This window comes from Lineus longissimus, chromosome 15 (genome assembly GCF_910592395.1).
Source record: "Lineus longissimus chromosome 15, tnLinLong1.2, whole genome shotgun sequence".
Classification (NCBI taxonomy): Eukaryota; Metazoa; Nemertea; class Pilidiophora; order Heteronemertea; family Lineidae; genus Lineus; species Lineus longissimus.
Genome location: NC_088322.1, coordinates 12,126,391 through 12,147,888, shown reverse-complemented (window position 1 = coordinate 12,147,888; position 21,498 = coordinate 12,126,391). Strand labels below are relative to the sequence as shown.

Sequence of the window (21,498 nt, the reverse complement as noted above, 5' to 3'; positions counted from 1 at the left end):
AACCAGCACCTTACCAAGTTCTATGCTGACAGTGAAACCTCCCAAGAGGACACCCTCTCTCCCAGACTTCGTAAGGATGGATTATGGGGCAGTATTTATTGTTATAATCAGGACACATCCCTATTGATGACAGCAAGAGCAGATAACAAGTGAAGTACTTGTCATAATACCCATGATGAGTGTAGGTCCTCCAACAATAGGTTTCCTTGGAAATAAAGGCTTGTTATAGACACCCTGCAAATATTTCATTTTAAAGTAAACAAGTAAAAAACGATTTAAACAAATTCCCAGGTCGGATTCGAACCTGCGCCGAATAACATCGCTGTCTTGACGGCCAGTGGCTTTGGCACTCGCACCAACTTTCTGTGACGTCATGTCGAATTTGATTGGTTCAAAAGTTTCTAATAGTAAAGTTGTTTGGGAAAAAAATTTCGCAGTTAGGGGGGAGGGGGCAAGGACTATCTGGTATACACACTTCCTAAATCGTCCTTTATCGGACGATTCCTTTTATTACTTCCTCAATCGTCTGTTTTCGCGAATCCTGCGAAAACTCCCTAATAAAGAAAGCAACACTGGCTTTGACGGCAGTGAGAATAGAAAAGTTTTTATTTACAGTACGTACAAGGATAAATAAACTGGTGTGAAATTATCAGAACCGTACATCAGAAATATCCCACAAGATGAGGATCGAGTTGAGAACTGAGTTTTTTTCTTTTCCTCTTTTATGTTGGAACGCTTGAACATATCGCCATTGGACATTGAACAAATTGAGGTTCCTTGTACCTGGTGGTTATGACGCCAGGGCATGCAAAGATCCCACCAAGTATGAGCACTCGTCAGTGACTTGCTACGGGCTCATCCTCCTTGGCTGAAGGCACTGGGCATATATAATAATGATAAATATAATGACAGCCTTCCAGTATAAACCTGAAAGAAAATCCAGGGTATTTCTGATGTTTTACAGTATATTTTGCTGTAACTATCGAAAATGACGCTTTTTCTTTTCCTTAAATTTCTTTTGGTCGGGTAGGGCGGGTATGCTCATTTAAAACTGAACGGGTCAAAAATATTACAGAGAATGAATTAGGAGTGGACACGTGTGGTAAAGTTTTGCTTCGACTCAAATTTGCCAGCGATCTGCACACAATATTAACCACCGAGTGTTGAGAAGCAGATTCATAGCAAACTTTAGTTGAAACATCCCTAGAAGGCTATTCTATTTACAATGCTAATGTTTGTGAATGAAATGGCAGATTGCCTTTTCAGATGTGGGGTTATTTCAAAAGATACAAACGTCACGACTAAAGAGTCATTAGAAATGACTCATTACTTTCTTCAATAACTGGGCTTTCCTTGAAAGCTACGTAATAGTATCTAACAGATATAAATATGACTCCTTCTCACTTGTTAGAGCTTTAGGATTGCCTCTAAAGCTACTGCTAGAAGTACATATTTTTTTCTACTGACATATAGGTACCATCCTTAAGAATCAATTGCCCAAACGACCGAGAATCATCTCCAAGTATTCACGGTGGGCTGTCCATCTTACTGAGCAGTGGTCCTTGGAAAACGGCCTGGAAAAAATTGTGCATCACAGGAAAAACCAGCCAAAATATACACTCATTGGTAGAAAATTAACTATTTGTTGTAAATTGATCACTGGGTTCATGTACGTAGTACACGGACAGAATCAGTCCATGCATACTTTTCAGTTTGTTTGCTATCGACCGGACAAACCTACAGTGAATATTCCTCTTTATTGATGTAAATCATGCTTGAATAACCTTATCATCAGATGATCAGAAGAACACAACGTTATTTTGTTGTTAGTGACAGAGTTTTTCCAACATTATCGAAAAACTTTCTTCTTCCCGAGGACACGCCAGTTCGGCAAGTTGGGGAATTGATTCTCCAGGGAACACAGAACCCATTCATGGTACTGTCAACAAATCATTTGGATCCACCGAACTCTACAGTGCTTTGAACAGTCAGGTCCAATTAGTTCCACCACACCCGAGTACTGCAACAGACTGCAACATGCATTTTATCTAAAAAACTATGAAGAAATGATAGAGACGGAGGATTTCAAATATAAGGTACATACAATGTATACATAAAGCTGAGGATTTTCAATCCTCCTCTTTTATACGCAAACGTGGTATAGCCAGTTAAAGGGCAGCCAAGGCAGGAGCTCGAGGTACAAATAACGATCCCCAGGTGACTAATATGCACGGTTAGGGAACTAGGTCTGGTTAGACTCGGTGATAGACAATACATTTAGGGGTTACAAACCAACGAGACTGTAGTGATGCCTAGATCGACCTGGCCCACCTAGCTGCATATAGTCTCCCTTTAAAGAATGATCAATAGAGAGGCTAACATGCATTTTTACCGAGTTCCAGCACAGCTTTAAATTCCAGCTGTCGATCATAGCTCTAGACAGTTTTTCTAAAACGTTGACTCTTATACAACATTTTCTTGATTAGATGCACGTGTACATGTAAATAAAACTGATTTCACCTCCGAGATGAAATCGATCGAACAAAAATCTTGAGACTGGAAGAAGTGTTGATGGATATCACATCTATGTAAAGTTTTTAATCACAAATAGTTTGTAAGACGAACTATGTAATGTTCACACTCATATTGCACTTATAAGATTTGCATATTAGATTGTCTGTCTCTAAAGTTATTACTATTATTAAGTTCTGCTGTATCTTCATCCGCCCTCTATCGCTAAAATGTATTGGCCTATCTATTACCTAATGTTTATTAGCGTCGGGCGTCCGAGACAGTTTCTAACACTAACACTAACTGCAGCCAAGACGTCAGTGGTTATCCAAGATAGTGCAATATGGCTACCTGCAACACCCCAGTCCGAGTGCGCACCATTATGCATTCCTACAACCAGGCAGGTGACAGGCATTCGTAATATGTGACGATCATCCTCTCTGCTTTAATTTCAAGAAGACTGCCGACAAAAAGTATTTTTGAGTTTAAACGGTCATTTTGATCACCATTGCAACCTGAAAGCTATTATTCCACGTAATTTTCACGAAGTATTCACTAGTTTGTTGTTGCAACGTCCCAGCTTACCGCCAATAATTACAGCCAGAAATTTCAGGTGAAAGCCTATATTGAAGTGGTCAGTATATTGATAAATGTAGGTAGGTGCACACTGACGTAGTTTTAAACAGTTGCTGATCTCCACGCATTTTGTCAATATCTAAATAGAATTAGAATATAATGTCACTGTTACTGAATTCCTTTGGAGTTCTCGCTGCTACGAGTCATTCTGATCACAACCATTCACGGTCTAAACACGAGTCATTTCGATCACAACCTTTCACTAGTGGCAGAAGAGATCAACGAATTTTTCCGTATTCTGTTGGCTTTTTGTTAGGGTAAGATAACGGTGCATGACGGAAACTTGTTCAAAGATTCTACGTTTTTAATTTATTCCTCCAAAGATGCCTAGCTTTCTCATTGGTGGACATCAGTCATGTGAGCAGAAGACCGGTTCCAATAGGTTGTTCCAATCACGTGGTCAACGTAGGTACAACTTCCGCTAATCTACATGTAGCCTGCAGAAGATCAATCACGAAAACGTGATAGGATGATAAAATTGATCACGTGAGATGTCATGTGACTCTCACGTGATCAAGCATGGCAATCGGGTGACTACAAACCACATGCTCAGGACGCGTCATTTGGTATTTTCCCCCGTCGCTTTCCCCGCGTTCGTGTGGTTTTCAGCATTTCGGTTCTCTCCTGACACATGTTGTAAAATTTGATTAAATTCTGAAAAAAGACGAAGGAGAGATTGTTTAGGAGAGTGATTTTCGAAATAAGATTATATTTTTCCGTGGCACGAGAAGCAAGACCTAATATCGTTTTGCACACAAATTTTTCTGATAGATGGATCCATGAGTTACTAGTGGTGCCGGTAGACTTCAATGAAAAGTAACTTCAGTGAGTTTTTGGCTCCAATAGGTTCTGTTCTTCAGCATGCCTACTGAAGATAACCAATTTTGTCTTTTTGAAAACTTGTTTTTACAGTGTTTTGAAAGGGGCCGTACGTTGGACCTATAAAATGGCTGTATTTTCTGTAAATGATACTAAGAAAGGGGGGGGGGCAGGTACTACTTATCAATCAGCCCAAGGAATAATCATAATTCGGCGATGAGAAATTTGTTATTTTTACTCTAATTGCGAACCAGAGAAAAAGCAACATGATGAGATGGAAAACTAAAAGCGCCCCACTTTTCAGTTTATTCAAAGTACCAGGGGTATGACCATGATGTTCTTAATTTCTTAGAAAATCGAAAAATTAAAATTTATTGAAATGACTTTCAACAGTTTAAAAATAACATCGGAAGAGAGTTATTCAGATACAATGAATACAGTCAACGTCAGATCTGAGCAAAATTTTACACAATGTGTTGGTAGAATCATCATGGTAACACCCCGAAACTATCTTCAAACTACACTACAGAAGCTGGCCTAAGCTTAGCTCTAAAATGTAGTCATAATCACGCTACTGCATTGTTTTGAAGCGACATCTGGAATTCTTACAAATCATCGAAAATCTTTCAATTCCGATTTTTTTGTTTGTACTTTTCTCTTTTTCTTTTGCTTCTTGTAATATTCACAAAACATTCTTGTGTTTCTTGTAACAATTCATGAAAGTTGATTTGTTTCTTGTTACCTTTCACCAAAGTTATGTTTCTTAACATTTCATCAAAGTTATGTTTCTTAACATTTCATCAAAGTTAATGACGAGCTTCTCGTAACATTATCAAAGTTGATGTGTTTCTTCAAATATTTAACAAACATCCTAATAATTGGTGTGCTTCTCGTAAAAATTTCATCAACACCGATGTGTTTCTTTTAACAATTTATCAAAGTTAACAATGTTTTTCTTGTTGAATCATATGAAAGTTAATTGTATCATGTGCTTCTTGCAATGCTTCACCAAAACGGATGTGCTTCATGTGACATCGTAACTCTAACTGACGTGATCTTTTAGTCTTAGAAAGTTCTGAAGAGTTCTTGCTTGGTCAACTGGAGAGTTTGATACCCATGCAAGCGAGAGAGTCAGATAGCTGCAGTGTTGGACAGGATCTTCCCCAGTACAACCAAGTAATTCGATTCGTTCAAGAGTTTTATTTTACTCATATCGTTTCATGGTTTACTGCCATATACCCCTCCCTACCAGATTGTCAAATTTCATATTCAGAAATGAAATTCCAGATATCGCTTCGAGATAAAAATAAAAATATCACGCACAATCGAACACTGGATGCAGAAAAGCAGCCTCAGAAGAATGGTGTCCCTAAGAAATACACTCTAGGTTGTAAGATGTCTTTGGAAATTGCCAAGGATTTTCGTAACCGATGACATAAGGTTGCTGTTACGATGTTTTTTAGGCAAATCATCTTCATTTCCGATTCGGATGTTCCTTTTATTTCAAATGTAGGCAACATAAGCATATGACTGATACCTTCCTATTGAGAAGTTTTGTAAATCTCTCTCAAGAGTATGTGGGTCCATGGCGGGCATTCAGCCAAACAACCTTTACTTCAACATGCACTAATTTCGAGGTGCTTTTAATAATCCTGCACATCTTTTCTAAACTTAGAGCGTTGTGTGTTAGAGTTGATAGTTAGTTAAGAATAATTGTATCAAAACACCAGGAAAACATCACGCCTATTCTGATATCCCAAAGACCAAGAACACTAAAGCTGTTTCAGCCTTACATTTCCTTGTGTGTAAAATCCGCGACTACACACAAAGAAGTACAAATAGAATGCTTTCCAAACTAGATTTGGGATAATCCGACCTTTAATCAACATGTTCAAATGAGCACAGGTCGGAAAGGCCTCCTATTGCAGCCCTCAAAGAATAAACATGACGTTTTCCTCGAAAGCAGTAACTTACCCCAAGACCGTGTGTCTAGTCTATTGCAAGTCTGTTCCTCTACCCCGGTCTACTGTTTGCATGCTGTGGTCTGCGTCTGTCATACAGACTCGAGGTCCCAGGCTGATGCCAGTGGAATCATGGGACTAAACTCTTATCACGTGACTCTATCAACCTTAATGTCAATGACGAAAACGAACCGGTACTGTGGGAACACGACTGAGCCACCCACTCTACAGTTGATGAAACATACTGTGGCAGCACGACTGAGCCACCCACTCTACAGTTGATGAAACATACTGTGGGAGCACGACTGAGCCACCCACTCTACAGTTGATGAAATAGTTTTAAAAGCTTTTCGATCGACTCAGTGGTCGTAGTATACTTGCCTTCTTGAATTATGAACATCATGCTTATGTATACAACGATCGCGTGTTTGCAAGTGAGGTCATGCTGCCTTATCAAGTGCCAGGCCATGGTTGTCCGAGAAACATCCTTACATTATCGGGAAACCTTCCCTAGTGAAACTGCCAGGAGTTCTTATCGTGACAAAAGTTTTATAACTGGCTCGGTTGGTGATCTCGGGAGGATTATGACCAACAAATCTTTAGATTTTGTAAGGCACAGTCTGATTGGGCAAGTTGGGAAGACTTCAATATTTGAGCTCTTGCCAACAACTTTTGGTATCTGACATATCAAAATGAAAATAAAATGTTATCAATAAGTAATTAACATCAACTGACGTCATTTGACATTCGAGAGAATGCATCAAGAATCGATAACTTTGAGTATCTAACAGCAACAATTGGGCTCATTTCAAATTTGAGGGGAGGCATTAAGAATTGTGGCCTGTACTTCAGGTATCTGACCAATTAAAATTAAATTAAAATGTAATTAATAAATATTAAGTTGTCAACAACAATTGGAGTCATTTCAAATTGGAGAAGATGCATTAAGAATCAAGGTCTGTACTTCAGGTATCTGACCAATTAAAATTAAATTAAAATGTGATTAATAGATATTAAGTAGTCAACAACAATTGGAGTCATTTCAAATTGGAGAAGATGCATTAAGAATCAAGGTCTGTACTTCAGGTGTCTGACCAATTTAAAATGAAATTAACATGTGATTAATCAGTAAGTACTTAACAGCAATTGGGATCATTTCTGATTTGAGAGGATGCATGGTTATGAATCAAGGTCTGTACTTTAGATATATTGTATCTGACCAATTAAAAGGAAATTAGAATGCGATTAATAAATAAGTATTTAACAACAACAATTGGGCTCATTTCAAATTTGAGGGGTGGCATTAAGAATCATGTATCTGTCAAATTAAAATTAAATTGAAATGTGATTAATAAATATTAATTAGTCAACAACAATTGGGGTCATTTCAAATTGGAGAAGATGCATTAAGAATCAAGCATTTGACCGATTAAAATTAAATTAAAATGTGATTAATAAATAAGTACTTATTAATAACAATTGGGGTCATTTCAAATTTGAGATCAATATCTGTATACTGCAGGTGTCTGACCGATTAGACTTAAAATAAAAGTTGATTAATAGTAAGTATTTAACAACAACTGGTATCATTTCAAATTTGGGGGAAGAATGAAGAATGACTGTATCAAGTCTACATACTAGATGAGGGTAGGGGCCAGAGCCTCTGGTGCAAGGGCTGTGTCTTGGGATTCCAGCTACTTAATCTTCACCACGTCCGCATTATCCACACAGTGTGATTCGGTACGCGGCCTAAGAAAAAAAAATCAAACTATATAATAATAATTTACATGACATAATTAGCTATCAACAGCACAATGGTATCTCTTAGATTAATGATATTTTTAGTGTAATCAAACTATTAACTTTGTACTTTTCAAATCCATCAGCAGTTATAAAGGCGTAACGAAGAAAGTCCGGTGAACATAGAGTGATGTTAGTTAAGTACTATGATCGTAATGCAAGCCTTGGTCTCTATACAATGCAGATTGATCTGACATTGACCAATAGGGTAGGATAAATAATCAAATTTCATCTCAATATCTACTGTTTCGGGTAAAGTAGATGAACAATAAAATTTACCACAATCAGTTGATGTTTCGGCCTTTTGTGTCAGTCGTGTCCACACTATTACCTGCGAACCAAACACGTCACGTTTTTGACAAGAGGGGGCGAACGAGGTTGCATTCTTAAAAACAATCTTCTAAACTACAAAACATAAATACGTTACTTTGACATCTATGCATCCAACATTACTGGATTCCGAACACATCACCGAAAACCAGTCGTTTGTTAAAAAGGTGTGCGATGACACGATCTTTAGAATCCCAGAGGGGTCATCAGAGAGGTCTCAACATGAAAACTAGCTAAACGAGGGCCTTTTGAAGGGGATCCAAGAGACCTTAAGGCATGAACAATTCTATCGTGTATAAGTTAATGACAAATAAAACTAAAATTCCCATTTAGAGGTGGGTAATATACATTTATTCTCTGTAGTATGTCCGTATATTTTACACATCGTATCTATAATATGCATAATTGTTTTCTGAGATGTGGTGATCGGCGCTACTAACATGTACTAGGTGTTCCACAAATACACTTGAGACTTTTGATTTCCATTATCTCTGAATTTAAGTTGAGGAAAAGTTACTATAGTGTAGTGCAAATAGTCATATTCGATCAGATATCAAACAATTTCATTTGAGCAACTTGTTGCATTTGCTTACTCACTTCGTGGTCGTGGTCCTATATCGATAGCAGGATGCATACAATAAAAAATTTTAGCCATGAATTCAAACATATCGCGTCTTATGAACCCATTTGTTCTTCACCAAAGTTGTTAATTATAATCTTCTATAACATGTTTGATAAGTTCAATATCCAAAAATGGCAGGAGAGATTAGAAATCAAAAGTGTCAACATTTTGAAACCCACACTCTTAGAAATAAAATGTCTTTTAAGACACATTATTTGTTGACCGAAAACCATTTACAATTTTCGAAAGCTTAAAAGCTTTTGAAAAACTTAACAGCTTTCGAAAACCTTAAATGTTTTTCGGTCAACACGATGTACCACGTAGAAGTCTTTCAGCAAAATGAAGGTTTTTCAGAATCTCAAGAGCATTAGGAGTTTTTCATTTTACCGAAAATCCTATATCGGGTACATCTTTGTCTTGGCCAAAAAACATTCTAAAGGTTTTTCTAAGAGTGTAGCAGAAGATTGCCATGACTCTATAATAACTGATACCACAAGGGTATTTCATATTCCTGGACTAGCCTCACGGACAAACCCTTTATAAGCGCTTTTATTCAACTTCATTATCATCTTGAAATTAAAAACATCATACTTATGTGACTACTCAAGTTTATAAATATTATTCTATCCATGGTCCAATCTTTATAAATTATTAATCTTCGTATTTTGAGAGAAATATTGATTTGTTATATTTTAATTAGATCACAGATTGCATGTTTATTTACATGTTTTAATTTAAAAATAAAGAAATTTGATCACAAAGTGGAAAAAATTTTATCATTAAAAAAAGACCCGATCATATATTTTTTTGGCTTTTATAATCGTACCACTTACATATTTTCTGGTATAATGTTTTGAATTCCTACCCTCCTCTAAAATTTCTCTACAGTTATGAAAACCGAAATCCGACCCATAGAGCCAGCGCTCCCCAATGCAGATAATTTTTTTTACAAAATCAATTTCTGACTTTGTGCACCACTGACTTATTTTCTTGTGCAATTTTTTTCACCCTTTTTACTAAATATCTCTATAGTTATGAAGACCGAATGATGAAGGTTTTTCACCATGGCCAGCTCTATTACATACATGTGTATTTTGAATGTTAACTTTTTTTTTTCACACATCAAGAACCCTTAGGTGTCTCATAGAAGGTAGGTCTACCTCAGGACTGTTCATCACCATACCTTTGAATATAATTAAACTGCACACAGAACCGCATATTTGGAGATGTTATTTATTTAGTTTATCAATGAACAGTATTGTCAATGTTGGATATAGTGTCGGATGGATATGGTTATTATCAAAAATGTACAATGTATATTTATTGTTATTAAGGGTAGAATATGCAAAAAAGTATAAGTTTTATGTTTAAAATACAATAAAACGAGTAATTCATTATTAGAATATTGGTGTTGTGTTTCTACGATATTCCTTACTTGTCAAAGTTTATTCTTTTATTCAAAAAATAAGTATGACACTCTTGTTTTACCAATTAATGGCTCAGAGAAGCCAAGAACTCTGATTTGATTTGTATAAAATGAGACCACTAGAGGGCCATAGATTAAGTGACAATGTTTTCATCTGACTTATGCAAAGAAGCAGTTTCATTCACACTAGTTTGTCACTTTCTTATCGTACACCTCATCCCTACAGATGCTGGTAACTGCAACGCCCTTTGCCTCCTGGTCAGCCAGTCAGGCCAAGTTATATGACGCAACTACGGATATGCTTTGGACAGGGTCAGATGGGCCAAATCGAGTTTCACCAAGTGGCCGTTAGGTGTCTTATTTATATCACAGGATCATCGTCGGCACTATTACACTTGTTCTAGGAACATTTTAGCACTAATTAATAGCAGACCAAGTTCCAAAAGTTTATAGTTTTCCCCAGGAGACCACTAACTGGAGCCCCTTCCTCTCCTGAATTATAGCTGCCTTCAATGTGTTACCATCCAGGATGATTTACAACAAAACACAGACTACTCTCAATCACTCAAATCACGTTTTGTGTCATACAATCATGCAAAAAGATATGCATGGACGCCTCATGATAGTACATGTATATTTTCATTTCATATTATCTACTTTTGGCGCCCTTTTTAAATTTCAGAACAACCCAAAAAGTAGTCATTTTGGATGGACATTTGATTGGCGGTTTCAGCTTGCCATGTTCTGGTTTGAACTCTATTTGTTTACATAGTGTGATAAATCAACCGGTCCTAGATCGGTAAAACTACAGTAAAGTGTATGCATTTCTTTGACATCTTTTATATGACACACGTGACACACGCAAGGCCCTCATTCGTCAGTCTAAATTACACACACGATTTGCAGGAGACTATATACACATTCAAAACACACTCCTCATACAAATTCTGCGACGAAGGGTCGATGTATTCACTTGGTGCTGAAGTACTAAGGCATGTCGCTGCGAACTCATTGAGATTTTAGATCATTTTAGGAACCTCCAAATGATTTCACTGCAAGGAATAACCCAGTTAAGAATCAAAATACCATAAAACATGGGATGAACTTTTGGTGGATGTCGTGTAGTAGAATGTATGTGAGGCAACATCTCAACTTGTACTTAGCTGATGAAGCATGTGTGTGTATAAACTTGATGTGCTTCTCTGAACTTTAGAGCAGTTTAACTCGTAATGTTTGTCTATGATATCTTGGTGTTGGTGAATTGAACTAGTTTTTGGGAAAACTTTTGATATAAAAATGGTGATATCGATGCGGCACCTACTGGCCGATATGCGCACCACATCTCACGCGCAGAACCATTTGGTGAACTTAAATAACTAGAATATTTACATATCGATCACGTGATGCATCCGTTATGCCTTATGGTAATGATTACGGGTGACAGAAAGTGAGATGATATACTTTACATTTACATCAGTAATGACGCCATACTGCGACGTCATATCCCCGCCCACCCGTTTCTAGTAAGCTAGATATGCGGCTGTGAAATCTTTACAACCTCGCAACGAATATACAGACAGTTTTATGTGCACTAAAAATGTCTCATCATTGAAAAAAGTTTATGATAAAAGAGCCTGATCCCAGTACCAACGACTTACAGTGATCAGTTTGGCAATGCTTGTGTATGTACAGCAGCAGTTTAGCGAGGAAGGTTGCAAAGGCATCACGTGACCACTTTCAGCAGTCTAGAACGATTATCATTGGTTAAGAGTTAATCACATCAGCAAACTAAGGCTCTAGTCTCGTTAGCCTCTCGCCACCGCGAGAACACACTCTTGCAATCAAGATAGATTTTCGACTGGTACCCCATCGTCATAATATGAGATGGAAGCACAAGAGACCGATGAGACGATTGGTTTATATGCCTGAAATTTTAGGATAACGTCACATGCACATGTTTCGCATCACGTGATAACATGTTCTCTAGGTCAATTAGGGCCTGCTGGTGTGACTTGTGCCACGCATTATGAGCCCTGACCGTCATGACCCTGGAAGAAGTGGGCGAAATCGAATTACTAGCAGTAAATGTATAGCAGACGGTTTCATAATAAAATGGTAGGCATAACCCATCGTCTCATTCATCCTCTGTGCTACCATCTTGTGATACGATCAGGTACCGATCTAGATAGATTTTGCTTAGTCTCGTGTCAGTCTCCCCGAAGCGAGACCGGGTTAGATGTTGCAAAGTCTCGTGGTTTAGTAGCCTCGCCAGAGCGAGATTGGTTAGGTGTTGTTGCACAAGTCTCGTGTTAGTCTCGCCAGGGCGAGAACACCATTCAATCCTGAGGTTGCTACGATCTATCGTAAATGGCTGCATGCGTTGCGTGAAGTGGAACTGTGCTAGTCCGTCTCAGTGAGAGCTCTTTCGACTTTTCTTGCCACTCTTTTCGTTTTGCGAGAAAATCCTACAAAAGGCAAAACATCAAAAGATGGTAAAGGATAAATGAGACTCAAAGACTTTAATAGAAACCACATGCAAAATTAACAAAGTCGACACATCAAAATAATGCTTTAGAAAAATGCGAGAAGCATGTATTAGATTTTCCAGCATATTTACAGCAATGGCACACTCAATTTTAAATCATGCTCCCAGTGGAGTCAGAACACCAAAGGAGGAGTTTTCACGATGGTGACAGCAGCTCAGGGAGGTCAGGGTAGAAGGCTGGTAGACTACGCAAGTGTTTATTAGTGTGTGTTCTATTATTCTGATATGGGAGTGAAACGCATTGGATAATACACCGGCAAGTGTTCAAATATCCACGACAGTGTTCCTTCTCTCGACTATGACTCCGACAAAAGTCTTTTCCTTGAAAGGTCGGATTTCTAGAAAACCGCTGAAAAATACTAGGGCTTCCCAAAATAGTGCACCTAAGATCAACGGCCTGTGTTGAATGGGGTTAATGAGGTGGCCTAATTGAGAGAACTAATTAGTATTCACATTTAAGGGTCAGTCTACCTGTTTGGCTCACACCTCATTTTTTTTTTTTTTTTTTTTTTTACAATAAATTATTATCATTATTATTATTAACCCCATTCAACATAGGCCTTTTGTCTTTATTGCCCTATTTTAGGGAGCCCTGGTATATTTAAGTTTTTTTTAGAAATCCGACATTTAAGGAAAAAGTTAGAGGAACCGTTAAGAAGTTGGAAGAAGCCTCCTACTAGTGTATGGCAATGTCTATAGATGCCGTATGTTCATTGAATTCTTGGTCATTAAATAGTTGGTGGTGACAATTTATGTAAGAATGAGGAAACTCCGATATCGTCAAACACTTGTGATAGTGATGAGTAGTGCGTTGTGTTACTTCCTTTTCAGCGTAGGTCCAAGCATTATTTTGATGTGAGTGTAAATATTACTTTGGGAGTTCTAAACAGGGAAAATGTAAAAACTACAATTAACAAATCCAGAGCATTGCTTCATCAAAGCTTTAGACAGTTTTCTAGCTCAACTCAATATCCCATGAAACTAATCGTACCTTGTAAGTTATCTCATATCAACCCCCTACATATTCAGCACTTGATTTCTTGGTAACTTTAAGTGCAAATGTACTAAACAACATTACAAGTATACTGATACAGTTCAAATTCTGACAAATGTTTACAGTAACCACGTGTGCGTGCACGTACACGTGACGACAATTGGACATTGTGATTGGCTATTTGTTCAATACGTCACAAGATGGCGTCTGTTGCACTGTACATTAAACTTGTACAATAACTTGTACGTGTACATTCATGCAACCAATGAACATTTCAAATATATGCGTTCGCGTTTGGCATTCGAATGAAATAGAGATTACGTAGAAGCGCGCGTGGACAGCAGGAAGATTTAGTCGCAAGATAAGTTTGTAGACTTTCAATATTTCAAAAGGCAGAGCGTCTAGACCATCAACACTCGAGACCGAAACCTACAGGAAATATATTCTTTCCCTTGTAAACGTACAAGGCAGTTATATTAAAGTTGCAAATCACAAGCTTTCTCATTAATAAAATACATCTTATTGAAGAAGGACTGGAGATGATGCCGAGCCACAGCGCTAATAGTAAACATGCACTGTTCAGAGGTCAAGTTTCGATGGTATCTAAACACTTATCAAACGTTTGTGTAGCTGACGTGTATCATTCATTTGTCTATAAAACATATTCCTCATGAAAACTCTAAACAGCATTAACAGCCTGATAAGTTTAAGTCTCCAGCGTGAATGAGCGTTTTTTTTGGCATTGGACGAGATATTAGAACCAACATTCATGCACAGTGTACTATGATTGTTTCACATGAGGTATGTGGTCGAGATGGTTTTGCAGAGCCATTTGAAGTTAGTGTCACTTTGTGAGTTGAAGTTCCTGGAACAATTAGCCACTGCATGAAAAAAATATCGGAACTCGTTGTTGAACATGAAACTAAGCTTTCGAAATAGATTTTGTTGTTGGTTGTCCCTTTCGAAAACAAGTCGAATCATTCCGTATATCTCATACGATTTTGCGAATGCATGACCTACTTTAAATTTCGGAAGACAATCTTTTTAGGGGGGGGGGAGTAGCTCGAAAGCTTCAAACAGCACTACGGACCAGAACTATGGTAAAATTTAGAAATTAACACGTCTATGGCATATTCATAGGCAACAAGAAAGTTTCGAAAAAAAAAACATTGAAATTTTATATGTTTTGGCTAATGGTTGAAGATAATGAAGAACATTTAGAAAAAATGAGAACTTCTGAGGAAAACATGAAAGTCATAACTCCAGGATTAAAATTCATTTCTCATGAATTGGTAATGGTGTAATTGGCTTTCTGACTTTTAATACGATCTCACTGTGTCACTATGTACCAAAGAGACGTCATTCAAACAGCAAAATATTTGAGACGGGCTTTCTGGTTTGGAGAGGCAGGACCGATCATTTTCTAACCATTTGAGGAAAGCGAATCAAACTTGTTCATTATGTCATTGACAGAGTATAAAAGCGATTCTTGCTACTACCATTTGGATGAAAGTTTTCGTGCACCCAAATTATTCTTGCAAGGAGATATCACATTAAGCCACACTTAAGTCGTAAAAACAGGTCAAAATCTATACTGAAGGAATGGAAAATTGTCTTTATCAGTGTGTTAGGGAAAACACTTGTATTTTATCACTGGAGGAATGGCAACGTTGTATAATATTTTGAATAAGTATGTAAGCTTATGGGTATATAGCACATTGAACATTAACAGATGTTGATGAATATTATAGAGGAAGTAAAAAAGAAAATATAAGCGGACATCGTTGCAGCTTTCGTTGTTATGGTAAAGAGCAAAAGGGAATGCCATTTCGAAAAAAAATCTGCTAAAAATCAAGGATAAGTTAATAAGATGATTGAGTACTATAACTTTAAGAGGTAGTAAAATGGTCATGGTCAATGGAAACAATGATTTTGATATACATGTAACATTACTGTTATCACAACGAAATATTTCTTTCTGGTCTTGAGAAACAAGCTTCAAGATTGAAATCAACCATGACAATGAACTCTGATACGGTAAAAATCTGGAATTGGTGTCATGTATTTGAGTGTGGGTGGTACCTTTCCAGCCACCTTCCGCAGTAAACATGGCTCCTACAAGCTTAAGGATTTTTAAGAATCTTAAAAATATGTTGTTCCCACATTGAATAGCACTGTTTCTTGGAGGCGCTTTGTATTTTGACCAGACCGTTAGAAAACGGTTGAGATACGCCAGTGGTACGAAAATGCGCTCACGCCAAGCCACCTACCGTCTCCGTAACGAAATCGAAATCTCACTACAATATAGTAAACTCAAAGCAAATGAAAGTAAATAAGCTATATTGTGATTAGAAAATTGGAATAGCAGTATTATACTTCTGATATGCATTTACGTGGTTGCGGTACATGGACCTATTCCCTGTTCTCTACAAGTCCAAGCTGATTCGTGGCTGCAGAATTTAAAGTCAAGGTTTAAACGTTTTGGTATTACTTCGGGGTAGTGGTGGCAATACTGTCACGATGCCATAGTATAAGTATAGGTTGTTGTCGTTGGTTAAAAGAACACTTTGATCAAGCAGTGGTGCCTCATACTTGAAACGAAAGAGCACCGTCTCGACTAAAGAGCGGCAACGTTATATGCGAGGTTTACTTTAAAATCAAGTGCCTTTTCAGCTAATTATATGTATGATTATAATATCATAAGTGTACTCTGCCGTAAAGAGTTTTATGGGCACGGTGCTATCCTTTGGCATGTATTCGTCTTTAGGATTTTTTTTCTTACCGAATATATAAGTTTCAGTACGGTCCCTACCATTTAAAAAGTTTTTTTAAGTAGTTTACGTTTAGAAATATTTTTTTCTTCTTCACATCATTCTGTGGAATCTTTTATCAACATTCCTAACCTCATTTCCATATGGCTATGGGGGTGATATCGCCAAAACTGGCTTTCTAAATATGTGCACCATTAATTTTCTCCCCCTCCACAAAAAAGAAGTGTTGACGTCTATTCAACTAATTACATGAAACACCAGTCCTTAAAACTATACGTAGACATATGGAGGCTGCAAAAACCGCACTCACCAAGTTTGTACTTGTAGTCTAGCAAAAATCATGTTGAGAATTGTGTTACATATCGTTGTTTAGGAATCGTTCAATTGAATAGAGCTGTTGAGAAAACGGACTATCCAGGTATTTTGGTACAAGCAACGTACAGGTCACTGGTTAGTTTACTTTATCTCTTTACAGTCTTCTATACGCGTTTCACTGGCTTCACAAATGCTGAGACCCCACTTAAGCATGCAATATCTTCAGTAATATGTTCAAATGGTTCCCTATATACACACCAGGGGAAATGAGATGCCCGGTAATCCCTTCACCCGTTTGATGTGTTACTACGTTTCAGCGCCGCTTGGCTGATGATATGACGTCAGCAACAACAATCAGTTCTTTCAACCAATCAGCGGGTTGTGTTTCAGCAAGTAGAGCGGCAGTTGCGACATACAAATTGTCACTGGGAGGCTAACTTCGACCTGCAGAGCGCTGGTGGGCAGATTGGGAACCAAAAATATGTCGCCATAGTTATCATAGTGTATGTTCAATGGAGCTTTGAAGTTTACCATTTGGCACTTGCTTGCCTGAGAAAATGTTTGAACGTAGCCAGCATTTATCTCGTCAACACAGAATTCCTTGGCCACAAGCTGAATATGCGAGCTATTTATTTTCTTGCTCTAGCCATAGGTTCGACCAGTCCTCAGTGATCAATGGTGTATCAACAACATCCTGTCGACACCACTTTTAAGCCCATATTGACTGAACGTCCTAATAACATCTACATTGTCACTCAGTCAAGTTAACCACTTAAGTACCAGTGAATTTAGATGTGGTTCCATCGTAAACATGGGAGAATTTATAGAAATAAGTTCAGTTTCGTTAATTTTCAGTTTTCATCAGTACAACTGTAACCTTTTCGCGCCAACAGTATACGTTAATTCCATAGTATGATGTATACTATGTATGAGAGTTCATGCCTTCTCCATATATGGGCCCATTTAGTTACTCAATCCTTTTCATTCCTTTTTTATTTTCAGGAAGAAAGTCATGAAATTATGTGAGTATGCAAATGGGCTCCTGTATGGAGAAGGTACATTTCCATCTGTGTATAATCGCTATTTGTTGCAACCTTAATCAGTGATCTCACCAAAAATAATCTTCAAAGCAGCATCAAACATTAACACTATGATTATACAATTGGCTACACTTTAATTTCTTCAACATGTTGTCTTACAATAGGTATAAGTCGCACTATTTGATAAACGGATACTGGATAAAAAACAAATTCACGAGGTCACCTTCACAGATGATTAGTTGTTGCAAATCGCCGTGAAAACATTTTCCTATATATCCGTGGTCGATCGCGGTTGGAAATAAAAGTTACAAAGCATATGATATGAGAAAAAGGAAATTCTTACGCCTGGTTATCCATAAATATTAGAAAGAGGACAATTCTTTGCAACTTAAAGATTTTTGAGGTATGGCCTAAAACTTGGTAGGCCAGGTATAAACAATATACTAGACAAATTAGGATATGAACACGATGATGCACGGCTGCAAACTAATTCTTGCGTATTATAGACTAACATATTCCAAGAAGAAGAACAGAACTATTTATGATGGTTGGTTTCTCATGTTTTCTAAAACGATGGAGGTAATGCACTATTTCGAAACGTATATCTTAGATAGCTGAACTGATCGTCTCTCTCCAACAATTGGGAAATGACCAATTTTGCAGTGCAATAGATACATTGATGAAATATTGTAACAAGACATTTTCTTTCAGTTACAATTTTTTGAAATAAAGTATCGCATTCGAAAATCTAAAAGCATTCTTCTGAAAATAAACTCTTCTTTTTTGAATGTCAAAAAATCTCTAGCGAGCGGAATATGTAGGGCATGAATGATAGTTTTGTCAACTGACGACAAGAAGATATAGACATGTGAATCCTTTGATAAATTGGGGGCAGACTGAAATCAATCAAAAAAATGTTACCGGCCAGCAAAGAATTTTCCTCTTTCTAAAAACATGAGAAAATAGAAAATAATTGAGAATTTGATTGAGAAGCCTACACCAATTCCATGTTAATCTGCAATAACAATTAGGCCAATTTAAAAAATGTTGAGATCTTTTAAAACATGCTGCTGACAAATAATACCAAACCCAACTTCTATTTCAGATACGGTACGTCATGACAATCAGCACGATTCGTAGCGTCCCCAACACCACACGGCCCACCACAGGATGACCCATGCCCACATAGCTAAACTATCGCCACCTATAAGAGTAAAAACTCCGCCGTGCTCTGGATGCAGTTAATAACTTAACGACCACTCAAGCTCAATAATGGTTAGAGGTCAGAGGTCAAGGTGACAACGGCCATCTTGGCGGTGAAGCAACCATATCAAGCGAGGAATGGAGGATTTTGATTGGTTCAGTATTCAATATGGCCGGCACTCGTGCTGCATCAACGACATCCATAAAACCCAACGTGACGTGTAAGATTCATTACATATTGATGGAAAAGTGGGGCTGAAACTGCAAAGACAATACAAAAAACCAATTGATGGTTACCTCCTTCGGCGTTCTTCTAGAAACTTCTGAAAAGAGGAGGTCAGGAAAGAAAGAGAAATAAGAAAGAATCAAAAACCGCGCTGGTCAGTTCGTCCATGCCATGACCACTGTGACCTCTGAATTTTTGCCATTGACCTTTCTTTGAATAACATCGGCCTTGACCTCTGAACCATATTGAGCATTAGTTAGGGCTGGAGATTTGGTTCTAATGAATTGTCATATATTTAGGAATGAAAATGATTCGAATGCCAAGACGTATATTTTTTTCGGTTTCAACGTTTCGTGTAATTGTGACGCTGGTGCAAACGTGCTTTATGGAATTAAAGCTACAATGGTGACATGAACTGACACAGTGTTAGGGTCAATAAAAGGTGGGAGCACATTTGACGAATGAGAAAAGAGCTAAGTATTTGGGAGGAAATTGGGAGACAGTGATGGAAAGGCTTTCTCTAAGATGAACCTTCATATAACTCGAGTGGCTCAAAGTGGTCGATTTTAAAATAAAGATAACGACATATATCGATTTGTACGACAACAGTCAATGAGGTTAAACTGAGGGAAGAACCTTTTTGTCTTTAACAATAGTTTGCCAATGACGTCACAGCTTGTGGAAGGGTGACACGTTTACAAGGGCAAAACAAAGAAAGCTCTAAACATCTAACTTCTTCATGTGCAGGGTTGAATATCATGAGATTTTCCTTCCTGCTGGAAAATTCAGAGGTCACTCTCAAGGACATGGCATGTACTGGTAGTTCGTAAGATGGAAATATCACGCGCGTGAGCACCTATTGTCAGTGTTAATTATGTGAGAGATGGAACAATACGATGGTTTATATTGTCTAGATGTACGATGTTATACGGATCTGTACACATAAATGGACCAGACTTGAATCTAACAAGGTTGAACAGACATAATTCAACATTTACACTGACATCATCGAGTAGATCCTAATTATAGAGTTGTATACAATACATGTATTTTACTTTCTGGTTAAATAATATTCGTGTAATCCAATGGTCCTTAATCAGTATCTGTTGCAGTCATTTGATCAGAAGATGCTCAAGTCTGTAGCAAAGCTCTTGAAAAGTTAGCGCAGGCAAATGCATTTTGTTTAGTGTAACCTTTGTTAGATTTTAGTGTATGTGCGTCAGTGTAAATGTAATATTCCAGGTAGCCTTGTTGATCGTTGCGAATGTAGGTCACTTGCATTAATACAATTTTTCAACAGTAGTACATTTGATACACACATGTACAGTGGAACTCTGGTAACACGACCACTCATGGGACCGAGGTGGACGCCGACCGGGGTTCCACTGTATATCTATGTATCATTTCGTGAAAATCTTGGGTTGGTTACCTTACTGGCAGATGGTTCTACCAGAATTTGATTTCATTTAGCCCAGGAAGGTTGGTGGGTTAAAGAGACACGGAGGACATTTCAGGTGTTTGGGAGCTCTATTTTGTCATTGTGGTACAAATGATACAGAAAACAGCGTTTGAAATCCAATGCCTACAGCATATTTGCAGCCACATCAGTTTCTTTAAGACGGTGTGAATAGGTACATAGTTGTGTACAAGTAAATTCGGACCAGACTGGATATTTCGTTATAAGTGGCATTCGGAATTACTCCAAAATTTCTCTCGTCGAGTCGTCCAACTCACAGTAAGTGATGCAACTCATGATTTGACTCGATTGACACAGATAAAAGATGGAAGAAAGATGAAAAAAAATGGTGACTGATTATTTTTCTCAAAGTTTGTCTTTACTCCAAGAACGTCGATCAACTTACTAGATGGCACAACGAAATGAGTACTCATCATATCAGTCAATCCTGCCATTTTCAAGCAATATGCAAGTGCATGTACGATTCGTCCGTTTTCCAAAAAATGATTCCAGGTGAATTGATATATCTGATAACTAAATCTCTGAGACACACACTGTATGCTTTTCGGGTATATTCGACAAGGATAGGAACCAATTTCCAACCTCTTCCTCAGAGTATTGCAACACAGAGCGACTATCACTGTAGCACCCCTGTACCAGAGGTTGACAAAATCAATGACATCACTGGACGGCCATCTTCTGTTTCATCAACTACGAGTTAGACAACTGACGAGAGCAGTAACATGTGGGAGGTTGCGCATCATATAGAACCCCAACTCCGATTTCAAATCTAAGAGTGAATTACAGTCGTCTAATGGCAAGACTTCGATTTGAAAAAACGTT

General features: G+C 37.7%; 1 protein-coding gene across 12 annotated transcripts in view; it reads right to left on the bottom strand.

Moving 5' to 3' along the window:
* Positions 1-577: 577 nt before the first annotated feature.
* The window catches only part of LOC135499996 (gamma-aminobutyric acid receptor subunit gamma-2-like), a 139,598-nt gene continuing 118,677 nt past the window's right edge, over positions 578-21,498 (bottom strand). For 5 of the 12 annotated variants that reach the window (XM_064791088.1, XM_064791085.1, XM_064791090.1 and 2 more), the window contains 2 exons: positions 16,726-16,743; positions 7,724-12,570 (listed from right to left, as the gene is read on the bottom strand). In XM_064791088.1, the coding sequence (XP_064647158.1) occupies positions 12,457-12,570; positions 16,726-16,743 (132 nt within the window). In that variant the 3' untranslated portion in view covers positions 7,724-12,456. Of the gene's footprint in view, positions 3,802-7,565; positions 7,677-7,722; positions 12,571-16,725; positions 16,744-17,993; positions 18,039-19,270; positions 19,297-21,498 lie in introns of those variants that run through there. The other 7 variants (XR_010449379.1, XM_064791094.1, XM_064791095.1 and 4 more) reach the window with 7 other exon arrangements.